This window comes from Drosophila kikkawai, chromosome 3R, assembly GCF_030179895.1.
Source record: "Drosophila kikkawai strain 14028-0561.14 chromosome 3R, DkikHiC1v2, whole genome shotgun sequence".
NCBI lineage: Eukaryota > Metazoa > Arthropoda > Insecta > Diptera > Drosophilidae > Drosophila > Drosophila kikkawai.
Window position 1 is genome coordinate 5,937,284 of NC_091731.1, and position 23,507 is coordinate 5,960,790.

General features: G+C 39.2%; 1 protein-coding gene across 1 annotated transcript in view; it reads left to right on the forward strand.

Moving 5' to 3' along the window:
- lovit (loss of visual transmission) overlaps window positions 1-23,268 on the forward strand; it is a 464,165-nt gene extending 440,897 nt beyond the window's left edge. The window contains exon 6 of the mRNA XM_070286965.1: window positions 22,991-23,268. Within this exon, the coding sequence (XP_070143066.1) occupies window positions 22,991-23,221 (231 nt within the window). The 3' untranslated portion in view covers window positions 23,222-23,268. The remainder of the gene's footprint in view (window positions 1-22,990) is intronic.
- Window positions 23,269-23,507: the final 239 nt, after the last annotated feature.

Here is a 23,507-nt window from a genome sequence, read left to right on the forward strand (position 1 = left end):
CAAGATATCTTAGTGCTCGGTCGAATTTCACCGTGCTAAATGCGCAATGTTATAAAAGTTATTTAACTCGCTGTAGGGTTCAGTTCACGCAGGACCCGAAACAGTTTTATAACTTTGTTAACACTAAGCGAAAACCCAATTTACATCCTTCATCGCTTTCGTTCAGAAACGCTACAGCAAACTCTGATCAGGCCATCGCCGATCTCTTTGCCGAGTTTTTCAAAACTACGTATTGTTCCTCGAATAGCTCAGATCAGACTTACTCTTTTGATTTGCCCAAGTCGAACCTAATTTTCAGTCCCATTTTAACCGAAAGCTCCCTTAGTTCGGATCTTCATCGTGTAAAACCAGTTTACTCACCGGGTCCCGATGGAATACCAGGCTGCGTGCTCAAGTATTGTGCCGGAGCTCTGTGCAATCCCCTTTTGAAATTGTTTACCTTATCTTTAGAAACCTCAGAATTTCCCCTTATTTGGAAGGAATCATTTATCATTCCTCTCCACAAAAAAGGTAGCAAATCGGACGCCAGCAACTATAGAGGAATCTCTAAGTTGTCGGCAATTCCAAAATTTTTCGAGAATGTAATTACTCCCCACTTGCAGCATTTATGCAGATCCGTAATTTCACCATGTCAGCATGGTTTTATGAGGCGAAGATCGACCACTACAAATCTTCTGGAACTCACCTCTTTCGTTATTAGAGGTTTCCAACGTAACTTTCAAACCGACGTGATTTACACAGACTTCAGTAAAGCCTTTGACTCGGTTAATCACTCTCTTCTTGTAAGGAAGCTTGACTTAATCGGGTTTCCTGTCGATCTACTTAAATGGATTTTGAGCTATTTGAGTGACAGAACTCAAAAGGTTCTGTTTAAAAATGCTCTATCCAAATTCCTCAGAGTCACTTCTGGCGTCCCGCAGGGTAGCCACCTCGGCCCGCTGTTATTTACATTGTTCATCAATGACCTCCCGCTGGTTCTAACGAATTCTAGAGTACTTATGTACGCTGATGACGTTAAGCTATGCTTGCAGTATAAGGACAGCTCTTGCCAGTCAGACCTGCAATCGGATCTTAATAACTTTCAAGCATGGTGTCGTGCTAATTTATTACATCTCAACAGCTCTAAATGCAAGCTGATGACATTTTCACGTGTCACTCCCCAGTTTGCCACTTATATGCTAAATGATTGTGCTCTTGAAAGAATATCTCTTGTTGATGATTTAGGCGTTCGCTTAGACCCTAAACTTTCGTTCTCTGAACATATTTCGTGCACGGTTAATAAGGCCAGAGGCATGCTAGGTTTTATTAAGAGGTGGTCGAAGGAATTCGATTCCCCTTATATAACGAAGACCCTTTTTACTTCATTAGTCCGCCCTATATTGGAGTATGGTTCATGCGTCTGGAGTCCTCAATTCGGAATCCATATTAACCGTATTGAATCTGTACAAAAGAACTTTTTACTTTTCGCCCTCCGTGGCCTACCTTGGGATGCTGATGAGAGGCAACCGTCCTATACAAGTAGACTCCTATTAATTAACTTACCCTCCCTAGCTAACCGTAGAACAATGCTTGGTGTCGTATTCCTTCATAACCTTATAAATGGTGTGGTTGAGAGCCCCTTTCTTTTAGGGCAGCTTAACTTCCACGTTCCCCGACTAACATCTAGAACCCTTATCCCTTTAGTAGTAAATCACTGTAGGCGGGAGTTTGAAGTACATGAACCCTTTAGGGTTTTATGTACGTGTCGGCGAGTTGGTTGCTAAGTGCAAATTTGGAAAGCTTGTTGCTATGGCAACAGAGTTATTCGGCATGCTCAGGTATTGGTAGCCCTGTAGGTGTCGCTGGCGCGCAGGCGCAATGACAGTTGAGTCGGTAACAGGAGTGTTACTGAGTGAGGTCTGTTCGTCTGTCGCAACAATAGGAGAGAATGAGAGAGACAGCTTGAGATTGTCTAGGAATGACATCTGAGTGAAAAGTAAGAAAAGGTGAAAGGGCCACAGGAAAAGTGGCGTGATGACAGATTCGATTTGACTGCGCAGGCGAACAGAACTCGCTGGCTCGACTACGGTTAAATTAAATAACGGATATCTCCGACATCAGAAGTGGGATTCACCATAGCCTCGCGGGCATTCTGATAAAGTGATTTTCGGTCGATATTAAATTCAGTGGCGCATCGAAGGCTTGCGCAGCCGCGTGGTGCGAGACACCGGAGTCGTGATAGGCAGTCAAATGCACTGGTCGCGTGTTGAGCCGGACGGTTGCAAGTGTCATCAGTGTCGGCCAGAAAATTTGGGGAAGAATGGAAGACAACAACAACAGCACACTGGCGGAACTGCGGCTGAAGTGCGGAGAGCTGGAGTGACGCACTTCAGGCGTGAGAACGGTGGTCACATTGCATCTGTGTGCACGAGATGGGTATCAGCGGCTGCGAGGGGCAGCGGCAGCTGCATGTAGAAGCGAGTTGATTTGTGTGATTCAACAGTGACAGTATCGGGTGAGCCCTTTCCAATTATTCTTTGATTTGGGAGCTGAATTGGCTAAAAGATGGGAATAGAGATGTGTTTGATTGCAGTGTCGTTTGCCCATCTGCCTTCCCATTGGCGAGCCCTGTGCTACGATAGGTTGTGCTTAGACTATCGGAAGCAATATTCGAAAATGGTTTCGGACAGTGGCCTTTGCCGCTTATGTCAGACCCTGTGAAGGAAAAATGTTTCTGTTGAAAAATAATTAATTAAAATTACGAGTTGCCGTCTGTTTGGTCTGCCGTGCCGTTTGGTTTGAAGAGTGCATCTTCTACCTTCATCATGCAATTGTTAAAGCGTTTGGAATTTATCATGATTATTTGCGATAGTTTACATAGATGACGTGTTAATCATGGCAAACTCGGAAGAAAAGGCTTTCCGAAGGCTGAAGGTTGTATTAAATGTGTTGACTGTACCAGAGTTGCCATTTAACGTTACCAAATGTGGGTTTCTTGAACCTACTACGCAGTATCTGAGCTATGAGGTGTGCGGTGGAGAAATCAGACCCAATTCCTAGAAAATCCTTACGTTAAAGGTCCGTCCTTTTAATCGGTGCAATTAAGAGACCGTCGTAAGACCATTTATTGAATTGGTGCCTTATTTTCAAAAACGTGTGCCTCGATTTTCTCAGATCATGAGACAGATTCTTCGGCTTCAAGTATCTTTAAGTGAAATGACCATATTCAGAAATTGGAACGAACGTTTTTAATATTATTACAAATGAGCCTGTAATCGTTATTTGTGGGTTCGAAACATCTGATCAAATTTGAAACAGATATAAGCTCTTGTGGATATGGTCCAATGCTAATACACCTAATTAACCCTTATGTTGGTGGATATATTGGTAGAACTATGTGTCTTGTGGAGTCCAAGTAGCCTTTGTATGAATTGGAAATATTGGTTGGCGTGCAATTATTCTGACATTTTTGGCATTGTTTGCTCAGATGAGAGTTTGTAGTCTATACTTATTGCAGATGTAATCATTTCTAAACAAAAAAAAATTAACTGAAGTGCATCATAGAGTAGAGGAAGAGAAAGCGCAAGGCAATTGTGGAATTCTTTTTGTGTCCAGAATTCACATGACTGATTTAACTCCGATAAATAAAAATAAATTGACAGAAAAACGTCTGAACTTAGAATGGAAATCTCAAATGACCGACTGATCAACTTCAGGATTTATTGGTATAGTTTATAAACAACTAAAAATAATTGAAATTAACTTGAGTTACGAAGAGGGATTTTAAAGAATACAGAGAGGTGTGAGGCAATGTTATCTGCCAGTAGTGTCCCTTAAATTTTGTTGGATAGTTATTAATCAAGGTTATAAATCCGTTATGTGTTTGGATTGGAAAAAATAGACTCAGCAATATTTATCAGAATTGTTGGAAATGACTAAGTTTAAAGATTGTTGAAAATTGTATCATGTGTAAAGTTGTAAAGTAGTCATCTGGCTGGATACCAGGACCGCAGAGGTGATGGGAAGATGCTCTTGGCGGGGTGCAACTTGCGGCGAACTGCACAGTTAGTAGTGCAACCAATGCAAGCCCTTAAGAGATGCCAATCGGACCCACCCTTTGGGCTTGATACCACCACATGACACAGAGAAAAGTATAAAGAAAGAGAAATTTAAAGTTACGTTATGCCGGTTCGGTAAAATTATGGAAGTAAGAGCACAATTTTGTTAAGGCAAGATTAACTTAAAATGGATAAATTGGAAATTGAAATTGTTACGAATGAGAGAAAGGAGAAAGAAATGAAGATGGAAAATGAAAATGAAGATCGGCACCAAACAGAGTTTATAGAAAAGCTTGATGGTGGCTGATATGTTTTGAGATATCTGTCAAGTAAGCGAACTTTTATAAGTATGCGCATGAGTTTTTGAGGGCATAGCCAAATAGACAAAATAAGCAATGACGTTGATTGATTAAAGATTAAAGTTGATTAAAGATTTAGACGACTCAAGTGGAGATGCGTCTGATTCCCATGTGGGGAATGATGATATGGATGGCACGGTTGATGCCTTGGAATCCCAAGAGGGGATATAAAGACCGCACCATAACAGAAGGAATTGTTATGGCGGGGGTCAGTGGAGACCGCACCATAACAGAAGGAATTGTTATGGCGGGGGTCAGTATGTGGGTGTAAAAGGAAATACACCAGTTGATAAAGCTATGTAATTAGAGAAGTCTGAATTGTAAATTATGATTAAAATGAAGATGTAATTTGTTATGTTATCATGAAACCAAGATGCTTATTTTGTCTAAATGCCTCAATACTCATGTTTAGAAAATTAATGAAATGTTTGTTAACAATAAAATGTAACGAGTACTGAAATTTGAGAATACTGTGATATAAAGTTAACACACGAGGACGTGTGATTTGTCAGGAAGGCCGTGTCGGATCACATGAAACAAGGCCTACTTTATTCCTATGGTTAGAATATGTGAAGCAGGGCCTTTTGAAATATGGAGCAGGGCCTTTCTGAATTGGTAAGAATTGAATAAAACAGATAAAATGAAATGTTAAGTTGAGACCAAAGAGAGAAAAAAGAGAGAATGATAAATGACAGTTATGTTTAGAGCTATTAGAAGACACGTCACGCGAGGACGCGTGAATTGTCAGGATGGCCGTGTCGGCGAGTTGGTTGCTAAGTGCAAATTTGGAAAGCTTGTTGCTATGGCAACAGAGTTATTCGGCATGCTCAGGTATTGGTAGCCCTGTAGGTGTCGCTGGCGCGCAGGCGCAATGACAGTTGAGTCGGTAACAGGAGTGTTACTGAGTGAGGTCTGTTCGTCTGTCGCAACAATAGGAGAGAATGAGAGAGACAGCTTGAGATTGTCTAGGAATGACATCTGAGTGAAAAGTAAGAAAAGGTGAAAGGGCCACAGGAAAAGTGGCGTGATGACAGATTCGATTTGACTGCGCAGGCGAACAGAACTCGCTGGCTCGACTACGGTTAAATTAAATAACGGATATCTCCGACATACGGATTACAACCGCCTCTCTGATATTATAATTCGTAGCGATAACCCTTCTATATTAAAAACCTTAATACTTGTAGAGTTAGCTCGTAGTGTAGCACCGTAGTCTAATTTTGCATGCGTTTCTTTTTATTTTACCTATTTATTTATTCTTGCATGACTTGTAGTAGTTATCTCGTAGAGTAGCACTTATTTTGCATGCGTTTTTATTTTTATTTTTTTTTTATTTTTTATATTTTGTTTATTTATTAAATTATGGTTATGGTTATATATTTTTATTATTAGATCATTATTTTGCATGCGTTTTTATTTATTTATATATTTATAGTTTATTATATTATCTTCTAATGTTTCCTCGTACATTTCGTCTGTCCTTCTAACGCGTCTATCTAGTTCGCGATTCGTGCCGTACGTCACACGGCTGCGCCCCTCGGTCGGTTGGACGGGAGGTGGAAGCGGGACCCCGCGCGAAAAAAAAAAAAAAAAAAAAAAGTTATTCGTTCTAAGTGAATTTGCAAACAAAAGATTATCATACAAATAGTTTGGTTCTTTCGAGGTTATTATTTTATGAAAGTAAGTAAGAGTTCTATAAGAAATCCATGAAGTCAAGTCAAAGTCAATAATTTTAATTGTCAAGTTGGATACATGGTAATTGTTATGTATTGTTTTTGTGCCAGCAGGAAGTTATCTTAGAGATACCTCAACATCTGCTGCGCCATTACATTTTCAAGCACCTTAGCAAGAAACGGAAGGATTGAAATGGGTCCTTATTTGGTTTTGGAACTGGAATAATCTTTGCTTTTTTCCAGGTTGTGGGCATAGTCGAAGTAGTAATTGCAGTATTGAAGATGTATGTTATGTGTGGAAAAAGTAGCGGTATACTAATTTTTAAGAATTTGAGACTGACATTATCTAAACCTACAGCATTCGATTTAACTTTGAGGATTTCATTTAAAACATCACATTGATCGACGCACATAAAGCTAAAATTATTATTACAGCAAGATGTATTGTTCAGGTTCTGGTTAAGAGTTGCTTCAGGTACATCGATGTGCGAAAACGATTGACAGAGATTCTCTACATCAATATAGTTATTGCTTGTTTGCCTGCACTTTCCGATTCCCAATTTTTTGAGTTCATTCCAGGTCTTTTTTGACGAGGTGGCATTCTCAAACTTTAGTTTGAATATTTCACATTTGGCAGCCTTTATATACATTATAAAACCACAGGTTTTGTATTGGTTTAATACCTTTTTTTTACAGGTACACATTTGTTAACCATTTTTAATATGTTAGTATTTAAGAAATTTAGATGAGACTCAACACTTGAACATTGATAAATAGGAGACCAGTTACTCATACTATATTCGCACTGAATATCCAACGCGTTAATGCCTTTATAGTCCCTAAAGCTGAACGAGTTAACATTATTGGTCAAAGTTACGTCATAAGTCCAGAATATAAGGTCATGTTTCGAAAAAACGGGTGCAGAGACCTGATCATAAAATGAAATTAAACTAGGGTCATTTATGAAGAACAAGTCAAGAAGGGTATCAGTGGAGTCAGTGAAGTGAGTAGCCATTGATTTATTGACAGCATAAAGGTCCAAAGCCTCAAAGCTATCTGTAGGAACCTGTACTTCCGAGAGAGCTCATCAAGTGGGCTTTGGATTTACATTTATGTTCGGACTGTCAATATAAAAGCTAAGGCAGTATTATTCGGTGAAGCAAAGGTGTGAGAATAAAGCGAGAAAACATACATACGTAATAATTTGTGTTATTAGTGTGAAAAACCGGGTTAATACATTGGCGACGAGGTAAATAAACACAAAATAGTGAAAGTGTATAAATTATTAAACGAAAAAAAAAAAAAAAAAAAATTCAATTGCACCATCCTTTTAGGCACAGCATTTGTCATGTAGGTATGCATGAATATGAGAATATGCAAATGTGTCCTGACATATGTAAAGAAATTAAAGATGAGTGAAATGCAATCAAAGGAGGTTTTTGAAAAAAATTTTTTTTATTAAAAAAAAAAAGAGAATACACGGTATACATGATATATATACATGTGGAAGAAAATTAAAATGTAGAGGCGTTAAAATGTGAAGAATTATCTGACAAAGATAACTGCCTCTGATCTTTGTCAGATAATTCTTCACATTTTAACGCCTCTACATTTTAATTTTCTTCCACAAAGCCACAAACTAAGCTGACAAAAGTCAGAGGCAGTTAAATAAAAAAAAAAAATGTGAAGAATTATCTGATAAAGATCAGAGGCAGTTAGCCACAAACTAAGCTGACAAAAGTCAGAGACAGTTAAATAAAAAAAAAGAAATGAAAAAAAAAAATAATCTGAAAAGAAGTTTTCAGAGGCAGTTAGCCACACACTCACTAAGCTGACCAAGGTCAGGGGCAGTAGAGACAGACAAGCACCCACTAAGCTGACAAATGTCAGAGACGGTAAAATTAAAGAAAGGAAAACTAAAATAAGGGCAGTAGCCAGAAGGCAGATACATGTGTATAAATGTTGATCAATGTTGGTCAATGTATGTACATATAAATGTTAAAGGAACTGATTAAGTGAAAGAAATTTAAAATTTATTTCAGATGAACGCGGAATTCATTAAACCATTCTTGTGCGAAAGCATTGACAAAGCACTGCTTTGTAGCGAGTGGGAGAAATGGTTGAGAGCATTCCACATCTACGTGGAATCAGAGGAGATAACTGCGGCCAAGAAAAAGAGGACGAAACTACTCCATCTAGGTGGAACGCAACTACAAGCAGTAGCGTTTTCACTACCCGACGCTTTGGTCGAATTCAACGAAGTTGAACAAAACGATGTATTCCAGGTATTGGTAGACAAGTTAACAGCGTTTTTCTCCCCAAAGAAAAACTCGTCCTTCGAAAGGCATATGTTCAGGAGTTTGACTCTATCTGATGACGAGAGCTTCGCAAAATTTGTACTGCGTCTTAGACAACAAATTAAGAAGTGCGAGTTTGGTTCAACAAAAGCTGAGATGGAAGAAATTTGCCTTAAAGACAAAGTAATCGATACATGGGCGTCGGACGACCTAAAAAGAAAACTATTAGAGAAAGCACACTCATTGGATGAAGTAATTGAGGCTTGTCAAATTGACGAGGAAATAAAAAAGGAATCTGCGATGATGACAAGGAATACAGCGGAGCCGGTAAATAATGTCTCAACAAGTAAACCACAGCGAAATTCCGAATGCGGGAGATGTGGACGTGTTGACCACAAAGATGACTGCTCAACTTGTCCAGCTCGACAGTCGAAATGTAATCGTTGCGGTCGCCTTGGCCATTTTGGACGTAAATGTAGAACGAAGTTAAAAAGGGGACATTTTCAACCGAGATCGAGAAACCAACACGAAACATTTTCCGCCACTAAAAGGTCAAAGACGAAGGGTTGTTTCAAAATCAATTGAGAACATCAAGAAGAATGGATTAAATGCCGGATTGGTGGGGCAGACATATCTATGATTATTGATTCTGGTTCTCGCTATAATCTCATCTGTCAAGACGACAGGGTCATCCTGAAAAGGAACAAAGCCACAATATTCAACGTTCGCCCAAACTCCCAGAACCAGTTCAAAGGTTATGCTTCAGACCTAATATTAAATGTAATTTGCGTATTTAAGGCACCAATTTCTGTTGGTAAACAAGCGGAAATGATTGCCTCCTTTTTCGTCATTGAAAAAGGGAAGCAGTCATTGCTGGGAAGAAAAACGGCCATTAAATTGGATGTACTACGACTGGGACTGCAGGTGAACCATATACAGGAGGTATCAGTTTTTCCGAAGTGGAAGGGGGACAGGGTCAAATTGGCAATAAATCATATCATAAAGCCAGTACAACAGCCCATGCGAAGGATACCAGTCCTGCTGGAAGACAAGGTTCGCGGTAAAATCCAGGATGCACTGAAGCGAGATATCATTGAACCTGTAATGGACCCAGTGTCTGGATTTCGCCAATGGTTCTGGTTTTTAAAGAGAATGAGGACATCCGATTATGCCTGGATATGCGGCGAGCAAACCAAGCCATTCTGAGGGAAAATTATCCTTTGCCGACATTTGAAGCGTTCATGACCCAACTTAAAGATGCTAGATTTTTCTCAAGGCTGGACCTCAAGGACGCATACCACCAACTCGAGTTAGACGAGGAAAGTCGAGAAATAACAACGTTTATAACTCCTTTAGGACTATTTCGTTATAAGCGATTGATGTTTGGAGTCAACTCGCCGCCAGAGATTTTCCAGAGGAGACTTCAGCAAGTACTGTCAGCATCCACGAATGTCCTAAATTACATCGATGACATTATCGTTTTTGGAAAAACTGAGGATGAGCACGATGCGGCGTTGGAAAGAGTTTGCGGCATTCTAAAAGAAAACAATGAGGTATTAAATAAACGGACCTTTTTGGGACACATATTACACAGGTACACAGCCAAAAATTTCCACGCACCATTTCAAGTTTTCCATGATATTTGGGTGCTCCTGAGTAAAAGTCCCATACAAAATTGTTTTCCATCACCTACAGGTTTCGCGGTATACCTAAGAATACAAAAAACCTATGTTTGCCGACATTTTGAATAACGTGGCCTATATAATTGGACTTACCTTTATTATTTTTGGTAGGACCTACTCTCAATACATCACGGCACTACTAAAAAATAGTCCCAATCGTGGACCATTGTCCATGTCTTTGGAATTCGACGCCAAAGTTGAAATTCCCAAAATTTTCAACATTTCTGTTATGAAAAAACAATTCTGAGAATTAAATCTTCCATGGGACTAATTTTAAATTTTCATTGAATCTATTGCTCATTGTATTCTTTAATTTCGGTTTAAAGCGTTTTCATGAGGACATTTTATTGGATTTATTAAACAAATAAAACCGATTTTTTGGTTTTATTATCTACTACTATTTGCTGTCAAATTTCAAATAAGTCAAGGCAACCTATAAAATAGTAGTAGATTAGTTTCTTTTTATATATAATATACATTTTTTCTTTTTGACTAAACTTAAATATGTAAGGATTATCGCTGGGTACTAAGCTGTCTTAAAAATGTTATGTTCGGAAGACCTTTTTATTTAATATACAACTAAATGTATATTATATATAAAAAGAAACAAATCTACTACTATTTTATAGGTTGCCTTGACTTATTTGAAATTTGACAGCAAATAGTAGTAGATAATAAAACCAAAAAATCGGTTTTATTTGTTTAATAAATCCAATAAAATGTCCTCATGAAAACGCTTTAAACCGAAATTAAAGAATACAATGAGCAATAGATTCAATGAATATTTAAAATTAGTTCCATATAAGATTTAATTCTCAGAATTGTTTTTTCATAACAGAAATGTTGAAAATTTTGGGAGTTTCAACTTTGGCGTCGAATTCCAAAGACATGGACAATGGTCCACGATTGGGACTATTTTTTAGTAGTGCCGTGATGTATTGAGAATAGGTCCTACCAAAAATAATAAAGGTAAGTCCAATTATATAGGCCACGTTATTCAAAATGTCGGCAAACATAGGTTTTTTGTATTCTTTGGTATACCGCGAAACCTGTAGGTGATGGAAAATAATTTTGTATGGGACTTTTACTCAGGAGCACCCAAATATCATGGAAAACTTGAAATGGTTCGTGGAAATTTCACAAAGTTTAATTTTGTGTTCCTGTGTTATCGAGCCAAGGCATTGAGGCCGATCCAGAGAAGATTAACACAATTAAATCTTTTCGCCCTCCAAAGAACAAGGAAGAGACTCGGAGTTTTCTAAGGCTAGTAACATATGTGGGAAAGTTTATCCCAGATTTAGCAAATAAAACTGACTCGCTGCGACAACTGCTCAGAAAGGATGAAAAGTTCATCTGGGGCGTTGAGGAACAGGATGCGTTTGACAGACTCAAATCATGCCTAGCGGATATTCCAAAATTGCAGTACTTCGATCCAAAGCACAAATCACAGTTAATTGCAGACGCAAGCCCGGTTGCATTAGGAGCTGTTTTGCTACAATTTCATGGAGACAAGGTGCCGAAAATAATATCTTTCGCTAGTCGAAGCCTGACAGATGTCGAAAAGCTCTATTCACAGACCGAAAAGGAAAGTCTATCATTGTAGAAAAATTGTTCTACTACCTAGCGGGCCTAGAGTTTGAACTGATAACCGATCACATGCAACTGGAGACCATTTTCAAAGCATCTTCGAAACCACCGGTAAGGATCGAAAGATGGATCCTCCGCCTCCAAGCTTTCAAATTCGTAGTCAAGTATAAAGCTGGAAAGGAGAACATTGCGGATACTTTTTCGCGACTATGTAAAATAAACCCAGGATATTGCTACGACATGAAAGGCGAACATAGCATTCTACATGTAGTTGAAAACGCGACTCCGTCGTCTATGACTATAACTAAAATTGCAGAGAAAAGTACTCTCGACGAAGAGATAGTACATGCAATGTCGTGCCTGCAGGATGAATCGTGGAACGCATCATCTTCAAACAGTCTGTTTCCGTTCAGACATGAACTCTCATTAATTGGATCCATAATGATGCGAGGAACCCGCATAGTCATTCCATCGTCGTTAAGACATGCGATCTTAACGTTGGCACACGAAGGTCATCCAGGCGAGTCGGCTATGAAACGGCGATTACGGTCCAAGGTATGGTGGCCACAAATAGATAGAGATGCGGAGAAATTTGTCAAATCCTGCAGAGATTGCATAATGGTATCACAAGTCTTAAACCCCACCGCGATGAAGCGAACATTTCCAGAGGGTCTATGGATTTATGTAGCTACCGACCTTTTGGGACCATTGCCAAACCACGAACACATTTTAGTTTTCATCGACTATTATTCGAGGTATATGGAATACAAATTTCTTAAATCGATCTCATCAATTTCGTTAATCGGAGCCATGAAAGAAATTTTCTCCAGATTAGGTAATCCTAAAAAGTTAAAAACTGACAATGGAAGACAATATGTCAGTACAGAATTTAAAGAAAAGTGTAAGCAATGCGGAATAGAGCAAGTAACATCGCCACCTTATTGGCCTCAAGCTAATGGGGAAGTTGAGAACATGAACAGATCGTTAGTGAAAAGGCTGAAAATTGCGTACACCAACAAGCTTAACCTCAAGGAAGACTTTCAATCATTTGTTATGATGTATAATGTTACTCCCCATGGAACCACAGGGTCTGCACCAACAGAATTGATGTTCAATCGAGTGATAAGAGACAAAATCCCGGGAGTTCAGGATTTGATAGGAGAATACAGTGATTCAGCAGAAAGAGACCGGGATTTAGTAAACAAACAGAAAGGGAAAGAATATGCCGACAAGAGGAGAGGGGCTAGGGAGATTGATGTTAAAGTAGGCGACAAGGTTTTTCTTAAATGTAATATTACCTCACAAACTTACACCGAATTTTGACATCACTGAATACGTCGTAGAAGGAAGAGAGGGAGATATTGTAAGAATAGCGGGTGGAGGCAAGACCTTGACAAGAAACGTGAGCCATGTGAAAAAGATTCCACCATTACAGTTACCAGCTGATACCGGCGATCAGCTGGTCGTCATATAGGAAGGGATATAGGAACCTGTACTTCCGAGAGAGCTCATCAAGTGGGCTTTGGATTTACATTTATGTTCGGACTGTCAATATAAAAGCTAAGGCAGTATTATTCGGTGAAGCAAAGGTGTGAGAATAAAGCGAGAAAACATACGTAATCATTTATGTTATTAGTGTGAAAAACCGGGTTAATACACTATCTATCAGGTGGTTCTCATTAAGGACGTTACTGTTAAAGTCTGTAGCGTGTAACGTTAGAAAATCTGACGGGTTACTGAGGATCTGAGCTGCGGGGGCACGCTATAGTATCCGGCTCTAGCTCGTCGGCCTTGGGGGTGGTGTCTTGCTTACCCAGACCTCTGCGCTTTATTATTAAAAGAATCTAGAATTGAGCATGCGTGCGACAAATGACAAGGAAGTAGAACTAAACCGGAATAGAAAACAAATAAATTCATAAGAAAAGAAAGAGAGAAATTCTAGAGATTAGAAGAAAAAAAAAAGGATAGAGAAAGCTAATCTTGCGAGAACACAGCTGTTGTTGTGCTCGCGGTATGCCCACCCAACCTATGATCACCTTCCTTTGGAGGCATAACTCCGGTGACCCCTTAGGATACCCTACTCTCACGGATTCATCAGCAGAGTTGAAAAGTTTTTAGTTTTAGGTATTCATGATTTTTAATCGTTTTTTCTAGTCTTCTTACAGCTAGTATAATCTAAGAACATTGTAAGGTAAGTGTAGATATAGTTAAAGAATAATAGATGTAATAATATTGACCCTAATTAGAACTTAATCGAAATTTCTCTAAGTGTAGCTGATCTAAGGAGGTAATCATATTAATATAAACAAAATTATACAAGATTCGCAGCTATATTTAGATTCACTTTATCTAACTGTAATTAAGTTTAAAAATAATATTATCGGGCTGAATTTCATGTACTTGTTCGTGTTTCAAAACTAAACTTCATTGTTAATCGAGATCGATTATAAGAGATTCCGTAATACAGATTTAATTTAAATTATTTAAACGTAATTGTTTCAAAGAACGATATAAGCTAAGCTCAGTACTGATTTCGAAAAGTTACAGAAGATTCATTGTTTCAATTTCAATTTAAGGAAAGCGTTAAGTTGGGGTCACTTCTCTCATTCAATTTGTCGAAAGAACACAATACCATTCGGTTATATAACTCACTCAGGATAATTCCAACGAAGAAGATCGATCTCCGGCGTGGTTCGCTGAAAAAGAAATTCGACAGACCCTTGCTTCCTTTTACACTATAACTTCTCGATGCCATTTAGAACTAGCCTTGATTCGTCTGTACTCAAACATTAACTTTTCTCGATTTAAAGAAACTTTATAGATAACTAAAATTAAAGTAATTCGAAGAATTTAGAATAATTTAATATTCACTCATTAATTCTTAATAGCGGTTGCCTCTGGGCACTTCCTTTTCAGTAATCCAACAATTGTATTTAATTCGTTGACATTTGATTAGCATTTGTCTCTTAAAATACCACTACTTTGCGGCACATGCAAATTGTTTTAATTCGTGTAGTTCTAATCGGCTGCCACAAAAGCAGAAAAAAGTTTGGTTAAATTCGTTAGGCCACGCCAAAAGACAAAAAAATATGTAAGTGAGGTTAAGTTTGATCGGCCCCGGCAAAGGCAAAAAAATATGGAAGTGAGGTTAAGGCAGACATGACTCGCAGGTCAAGGTTTCACTCCAGGAACCAACAAAAACAAGAGAAATCCCTAAACGGCTCCTGGTAGAGATGCGTTGCTCGATCAGACAACGATGCGCTGCAGGATTACTCTCCCTCGAAGTTCAGCAAAGCACCCATCTAGTTCGACATCTTTACGTGCTCGCAAGCCCCTTCTAGGAGGCCACCCGAGAGGGGTGCTCCTGAGGACGCTCTAGAGTTCAGCAGAAGTTTTCGATGCTTGTTCCTGAACCCTCTTTAGATCCTTTTAAAGCTCCTTAACTCGTTACGAATTTATTTTGTTAACTCGTTCCGATTTCACAATTCCTTATTTTATTTTTTTATTTTAACAAAATTAAATCTAGTATACAATACTAAACGTAATGCATTAATTAATGAGTACTAGCTCCTAAGGCCTACGACTCGAGATTTATAAGAAGGAATTAAATTTTCAATTTGTTTTTGATGATAAATTTGTAAATATTCATTATGTTTTCTGGTGATACCATTTTTAATGTTTCTGAAGGTTTCCTTTGCCCAAAAATTGAAGCCCTGACGCCCTCCAAAAGACGGCAGGAGTCAAGTAGATGGTCGATTTCAAACCGTTCGCCACAAAGGCAAGACGGCCGTGGTGCTCCTGTGAGAATGTGTTGGTGTGTCGCACAAGTGTGTCCAATGCGTAGGCGGATGAATGTTGAACAGGCCTGCTTACCGAGGTAGACAGGCAAGGAAATTTTTGAGAAGGTGGTGTTGATGGAGAAATATCGGTGGTCGTATCTGCCCGTTCCAAAATTTGATTGTCCTTAAGGTGAAGATGGATACTGTTTTTTACGTCTTTGTTGTTAAATGGAGTGAAAAGAAAAGACGGTTGGAGTCTTATGTCCTGTGCGGCACGATCTGCTAGTTCGTTGCCATTTATTCCTTGGTGACTGGGGACCCATAAAAGGGTAATCTTGTTTGAATTTGTGGTTGTTAGCTTTCGTATCTTTTGGATTGTGGGATCGGTGTTACCCCAGTTCCGTAGAGATGATAACGATGAAAGGCTATCTGTACAGATAACAAAGCGCCCGCTTTGTTTGGTGGCGAAGAGGCAAGCTTGTAGTATGGCGAAGGCTTCAGCAGTAAAGATGGAGTTGTACGAAGGCAGCATTCCTCCTGAGATCATTTTACCGTTGCAATCGACAACGGCAAAGGTTGTAGCGAGATCTGTTTTTGATCCGTCTGTGTAGAGCCATGATTTTGAACCAAGTTTTTCTTGTACAGATAGAAAGCGAGTCTAGAATTCAGCTCTGGTGGTATTTTGTTTACAGGAATTATACATCTCAAGATTCACATTGGGTTTATTACAATCCCAATATTCAGGTGGCTTAGACATTGTACTTGGCTGGGGCAGAGCTAAGCCAAGTTGGGTTGTGTAGTTTGCACATCGCCTTAGCGCAGAAATGCATTTGTATCTTCGCTTTTGCTTGAAGATTGCTGTGTACTCTTTCCATAACAGGAGGTTATCTGTTGAGTGTATTTTGGAAATGAGCTGCATAGTCTTCCCTCCGGGACTGAATGCTCGGTAAGCCAGACTCGGCTAATATGCATGCAGTGGGAGAAGTGGGAAAGGCGATTATAGCTCGTCGGATTGCGCCATGGTATGGAGCCTGCAACTTGTTCAAGTGGGATTTTGCACACCAACCGTAGACTGGAAGGCCGTAATCAATTTTAGAGAGCATCAGGGCCTGAGTTATTCCTATAAGTGTGTTTATGTGAATCCTAGTGTATTTCGATGATAAAAATTTTATAATATTTAATCTAATCTCGAGTTGTGTTCTTAGTTTGGTACAATGTACATTGAAGAGCAGTTTGGTGTCAAAAGTTATGCCTAAAATGGTTAGATTTGTTACATTTTCTATTCTATTATTATCCAAGTCTATATCAGGGAGGGAACATCTGTGCTTACGACAAATATGAAGTATTTTACATTTTCCTGTAGCTAGAGAAGCCCCAGAAACAGCTCCCCAGGAATCTATATCACTTAAAATATCTAAAAATTTATCTTTAACAGTGTTTACATTTTTTAATTTAGTGAAAAAGATGGCGTCATCTGCATATATTGATACATGTATATCCTTATGTCTTTTTACAATATCATTTATTTTATCAAAAGCTATAATGAAAAGCACTACTGAGAGTGGGGAGCCTTGTGGAATGCCATTGTAGAGGCTGTGGGTGTTGGAGGTGTTGTTATTGACCCGAACTCTGAAAGACCGATTGGTCATGAAGGCCTTTATAAGGTTATAAAGCCTTGGACCAACGCCCCAGCGCTCAAGCTGACAAAGCACGGCATGAGTCCCCACGCGGTCGAAGGCTCTTTCAAAATCCGTCGCCAATATGGAGACGTGATTTTTAGATGAAAGAGCGTTCGACGCGAAGAGTTGAATACGCAACAAGGCGTCCATAGTGCTGTGTTTTTGTTTAAATGCAACTTGGTTCTGAGAGATTAGGTTATTCCGTGTTACGTACCACATAAGTCGACGGGCTATAATTTTTTCTATTGTTTTCCCTAAACAGGATAGGAGGGAGATGGGGCGGAAGCTGTTTATTTCGGCATTAGGTTTATTGGGTTTGGGTATTGGGATGACCGTGGCTGATCTCCAAGTGTGTGGATATGTTCCGGAATCAAGCATTAAATTATATATGTTCAACAGTTTAAGTTTGAGGGAGTTTGGCAATTCTTTAAGCATAGGTAGGCATATGATATCCTGTCTGCACCAGGGGTTTTACCCTTGGCTGCTGCCAAAGCTGTTTCGATTTCGGTTAGGGTGAAATTTGCCTCTAAACTTATGCTATGCGTTGACAGACGAGTAGGATTGTAGGATTGGGCTAAATAAGCTTCTTTTTGCCGAACGTATTCGGCAGAAAAGTTACTATTTGCAGAATAGTTTGACCAGAGATGCCCGAACTCTTCGGCAATCCTCTGAGCACCTGTTACGATACCGGAATCGCATGACAAAAATCGAAATGGTTGAGGTGGCACAACCGCCTCTTAACATCAGACCAAACTTTTTTGGATGAAGATTGACGGGATATCCTGGAGGTAAAATTTTCCAGGCACTCACGCTTAGCACGAAGTACCGATTTTTTGAAAACTGCGTTAGCTTTTTTGTAATTTATCAGGTTAATATCGGACATACTGGTCTTATAAACTGCGAAAAGCTGTTGCTTTTCATTTCGGAGTTTTTGAAGGGTGTTATTCCACCAGGGAACTGCTGCTTTTCGCACGACTCGTTTGGTTTGTGGTATACTGCAGTTTGCCGCAGTTCTGATCCCTTTTGTGATTTGTGCGACTTGGTAGCTTAAACAACCTGTCTTCCAGTTTGCAGCTGTTTGTTCGCACTTCGATTTGTACGCGTCCCAATTGGCTAGATCTAACCTTTATTTTGGTAAAGGTAGGGAAGTATCCGAGTAAAGATTAATTGAGAAAGCTATGGATATGGGGAAGTGGTCACTTCCATGAAGATTGGCCAAGATAGACCAACTACACCTATGCGCTATTTGTGGTGTTATCAATGAGAGGTCTACGTGGGTAAGGGAGTTGTGGGTGGATAAGTGTGTGGGAGATCCATTGTTAAGGACTATCAAATCAAGTTCAGCTATTACACTCTCAATTTTTCTACCTCTTGTGTTTGTTTGAGGGGATCCCCAAAGAGGACTCCACGAATTGAAGTCCCCTAGCACTATGTACGGCTGTCGTACGCTTCCTAGGATGGTAGATAATTCAGCTGTTCTAAAACCTTGATTAGGGGGGATGTAAATATTGAAAATCTGGAAAACTATACTTAAATTAAGCTCCAAAACAGAGCAAAGTATATTGGAGTTTTAGTTGCGGTGAGTGTGTGGAATGTTCTGTTTAATAAGGAAACCGACACCTTGCTTGGCACCGATGTTCTGTGGTAAATTGTGGAAATATCCGATATAGCCTTTTGGGCATATAAAATTTTTAAAGTTGAATGGCAAGTTAGTTTCTTGCAGACATAAAATGTCGGGAGATTGTTCCTTTATGAGAAGAGTAAGTTCGTTGTAATTGTTGAAAATTCCGTTAATATTCCATTGTAAGATTTTTATTGGCATGGGTTAATATAAATAATATTTAAAGAGTATTTAGTTTGAGATATTTTTACAATGAAAAGACTTGATTAGTCAAGTGCTTTGAAATTGGGAGCTATGTGGATGGCATGGTCGTAGAAGTGGACGTGTTGTTTACGTTGTCGGGCTTTGGAGGTTTGGTTTTGGTGATCGTGTCGTTATTGGTTGTTGTTTTGTTCGGGGTTTGGTCGGCCGTAGAAGGCTTGTTTGCGGAGTTGGCGATAGAAGCGAAGGTAGTCGATGTGTTGTTAATATTTTTTTGTTTTTGTAAGATAATGCGGGCTTCGCGGAAGCTGCATTTCTTGCTTGTTTTTATACAGAGCAGATCTCTCTGATCTTGATAACTCGGGCACGTTGGAGACGAAGCTGGGTGATCGCCACTGCAATTGGCGCAGAAAATGCGAGTGCAGGGCACTGGAAGGTGTGGGGGGAGATTACAAGAAACTCATGATGCTGCGTTCTTACAATGTTTTAATGTGTGGCCTAGTAGCTGACAAGACTTACACCTCATGGGATTAGGAAAATATTCCCTAACCTTCACGGTGTGCCAAGAGATGTCGAGCTTGGTTGGTAAATTGTACGAGTCGAAGGTGACCAGAATTTTACCAAATGGTTTCGCTTTGCCATCAATTATTTTGGTGAATTTATATACGCTGTGCACATTTTGCGACTTTAGTTCCTCAACAATCTCTGTTTCGGGAATATTTATAAGACAAGGGGCGTAAATGGTGCCCTTAACAAAGTTAAGTGATTGGTGGAGTTTGCATTCAACATCGACAATACCGGGCAAAGAGGTGACTTTAGTGAACTTATCAGCAACTTCTCTGGAGTTTACCAAGACGAGCAGATTCCCATCGCGAAGAGTAGAGATCTTGGAGACTTCTTTGCTTATGAGCTTGAGAGCACGGTGAACTGCGAAGCAGGAGAACTCTGATAGGGGTTTTGATGATTTAGATGAGACGACGATAAATCTTGGGTTTTTTTGTTGGGCTAAAGGGAGTTCTGGGAAATCCTCTTGGAGTTTTTGATATGGTCTTTTTTTCTTAGCTTTTGGGCTAACGCTTAGATTGGTAAAGCGGTTATCCCCAAGGTTGGGTGGCCCGGGGGCCATGATACCAATTTATATATGTGCACTAAAAGGAGAAAAAACACACGTGCGCGATAGAAAATTTGGAAAAGGTATTGGTCGAAGAGAGCGAATAGGAAAGAAGCAAAATTTGCGAAAAACACTGATAGTTGGAAAGACAACGACGTCCGCACTCGAAGAGAGATAGTCGGTGACTGACAATTCCTTAACTCGTTATAAGTTTATTACGTGGGGCACGATCTGTAAATGTAATTTAATTAAGACCGTGTCGCACTGGCGGCGGCTATGGCGTACCTGTGCCCCAAAAATTTAAATCCTGGGAGTTTTCTACTCGGCTCTCCACTGATGAGGATCACTGTGCAGACTTGGCGCCAGCAACGGCGGCGAGGAGCCCCGTCTGGGTCTCGGCAGCGCCGACAAAAGTTAAGTTTGCGATCTGTAGAAATTTCGAGGTTAAATATAACCAAAACTGCAGACGCAAGCTTACTCACTTTATAAATATCACTTGTGGCACTTGTTTACCACTTTAACTAACTGGATGCCAACTCGCGATTTAATATTTCGCACTTTGCAAACTTTTTAACTTAATTTCTCGAATTGCGAGACGCACGTCTACTTCTGCTGCCGGTTCAATGAAAAAGAATGGCCGCAGGAAATAAGCTTGACAGCCTGGTCAAGGGACGACAATCTGGCAACGCTTTTAAGCTTGCTATCGATACCTACTCGATATGGCTACACTGATCTATGTCTGATCTGGTAACGTCAACTTCAGGGTCTCAAACTCGGATATTAATCGCAATTGGTTTAAGTCTGAGATAAAATACTAAACAAATTTTTTGTCTAAGCCAATCGGGTAAGCGCGAATCGAATCAAACTCGGTTCGTTTCTTAACCGAAATTTTTTTAATGAATATTACACTTTGCAGACGCTACAGGCGCCGTTACAAGTCGCCTGCAAGAATAATGTCAGTGTAAGCAGTAGATACCTCACGGATAGTGTCTATGAAAGATCCGTATTCAATCGTTCGGTTTGGTCGGTAAATGCAACCGATAAGAGATTTTATTTCCTTTGACATACTATTTACCTCCAAAAATATATATTCGATGGGACTATCGTTTGGCTGTTTACACTTTACCTCACAGTTAAGACAGCTACTGACATATATGGCCACTCCACCAGCGTTCCCAACTCGGTCAGAACGAAATACATTATAACCATCACAATTGATCAATAAATCAGACTGCTCAGACATAAGCCACGTTTCAGATACACTATCACATCAAATACCTAAACTCATAAATTTTCTTAAGAGACTCTGTGCGTTAATATGAACCACTTTTAGGCCCTGTTTATGATTAGTTAAGACTTTTAAAATGCTACCGACCATGGAACCCCCTACATTATCGCACATAGTTTGGGACATAACATTTATGAGGCGCAAACTCAGTGTTACAAAAGACATTAAACATTAAATAATAAATTATATACTGACCGGGTCGACATTTGTTCTTTGTGTTTCACGGGCCCGGAAAATGTTCCGAACCCGCAGTGGCGGGGTTATGTGTAGTGAAAAACACAGAGTGTGAAAAAGTGTTTTTAGGTTTTCACCCTCAACATATGGGATTCCATGCATGCGAGGGTCCAGCGCATTGCTAACCGCATGGTGAGCAGCTTGTTTAGACTCCACACCTCCCACTCTCTCGTTTACCACCCGCAAGTCAGCGACTTCCTGGTTGAGACGGTCAACAAGAACACGCAGCTGTTCCCGCTGCGAGCGGGATTCACTTTTACAGATTGATTTAATTGCAGTTTACCACACGATACGAAATACGCAGGTACTTAAAGTGTTTATAAATGAAACCAAGTAATTTATATTAATTGTTTGTTTTAATAGGTAAAAACTACAGCGGAGCGAAACAAAGCACAATCGATCGATTCTTCTTCTTATTTTATGCTGTTTTCAGCATTTAAATTTATAATATAAATATCAAAACCAATCTGCAAGGGTATACAAACTTCGGCGTGCCGAAGTTAGCTTCCTTTCCTTCGTCGTCAGGGTACGAGGCATTTATTTAATTTTCCTGTTTTCCATAAAATTATTTATCTTCGTCTTCTAACTTTTCCCCAATTTGTTCTTCCTCTTCTAACCTTTCCTTACATTCATCACTTATGTATATGTATATGATCAGGGTCTATAGGCAGAGTGGTTAATTTAACTTTGTAATTTTTTTTTTTTTGTACTCTTCAATTTCACAAAATTTAACACAATTTCGGTTGGTCTCATGTAATAAACTGAGCAGAGAATAATAGCATGCTATGTTTTAGAGATGGTGCTGTATGCGAAAAATGATTTTCTCGCTTTTCTGTTGCAATTTTTCCTGAATTTTCTTTGCTGCAAATCTCACGAAGCCCGAGACCTTTCCAACGATTGCAAAACTGTGGAAATTGGTTCGTGCGTTCTGGAGTAATAGGATCTAGGACGAAAACCCGACTTATTTTTATATATTAGATTATTTATCTTCGTCTTCTAACTTTTCCCCAATTTGTTCTTCCTCTTCTAACCTTTCCTTACATTCATCACTTATGTATATGTATATGATCAGGGTCTATAGGCAGAGTGGTTAATTTAACTTTGTAATTTTTTTTTTTTTTTTTTACTCTTCAATTTCACAAAATTTAACACAATTTCGGTTGGTCTCATGTAATAAACTGAGCAGAGAATAATGGCATGCTATGTTTTAGAGATGGTGCTGTATGCGAAAAATGATTTTCTCGCTTTTCTGTTGCAATTTTTCCTGAATTTTCTTTGCTGCAAATCTCACGAAGCCCGAGACCTTTCCAACGATTGCAAAACCGTGGAAATTGGTTCGTGCGTTCTGGAGTAATAGGATCTAGGACGAAAACCCGACTTATTTTTATATATTAGATATATATCTTTATATATAATTAATTAAAATTTATATTTCTTTTCAGTTTGAATTAGATGAAAACGGATGTGCAAAACTTGGATCTGGACTACGAGGATTGGGAACTGATGTCGCTATTATAAGTAGCATGGTTTTCTTAGCCCAATTTATTTTGTCTCTATGTATGGGTACAATTATAAAAGTTGCTGGAACAACTACAGCTGTTATTAGCACCGCAAGTTTTTTAAGCTTATGTGGTGCCATATCTGCTACAAATGTAATGTATTTGGACCTATAATTTTTAAATATGAAAATTATAAATTAAAGTACTGTAAATAAAATGAACCTGCATGATAATATCAATGTAGTACTGGAGGTGGCGATTGGCCTTGCATAGTTGCTTACTTCGTCGGTTACTATATGGGTACTTACTATACTGACTCTACGGTAAACGAACTGCGAACCAGCTACTAGCTGGAAGTAATGTAAGTACTTACATGGGACCCCATGGAATGGTTGGTAATGTAAGTACTTACATGGGACCCCATGGTATGGTTGGTAATGTAAGTACTTACATAGGACCC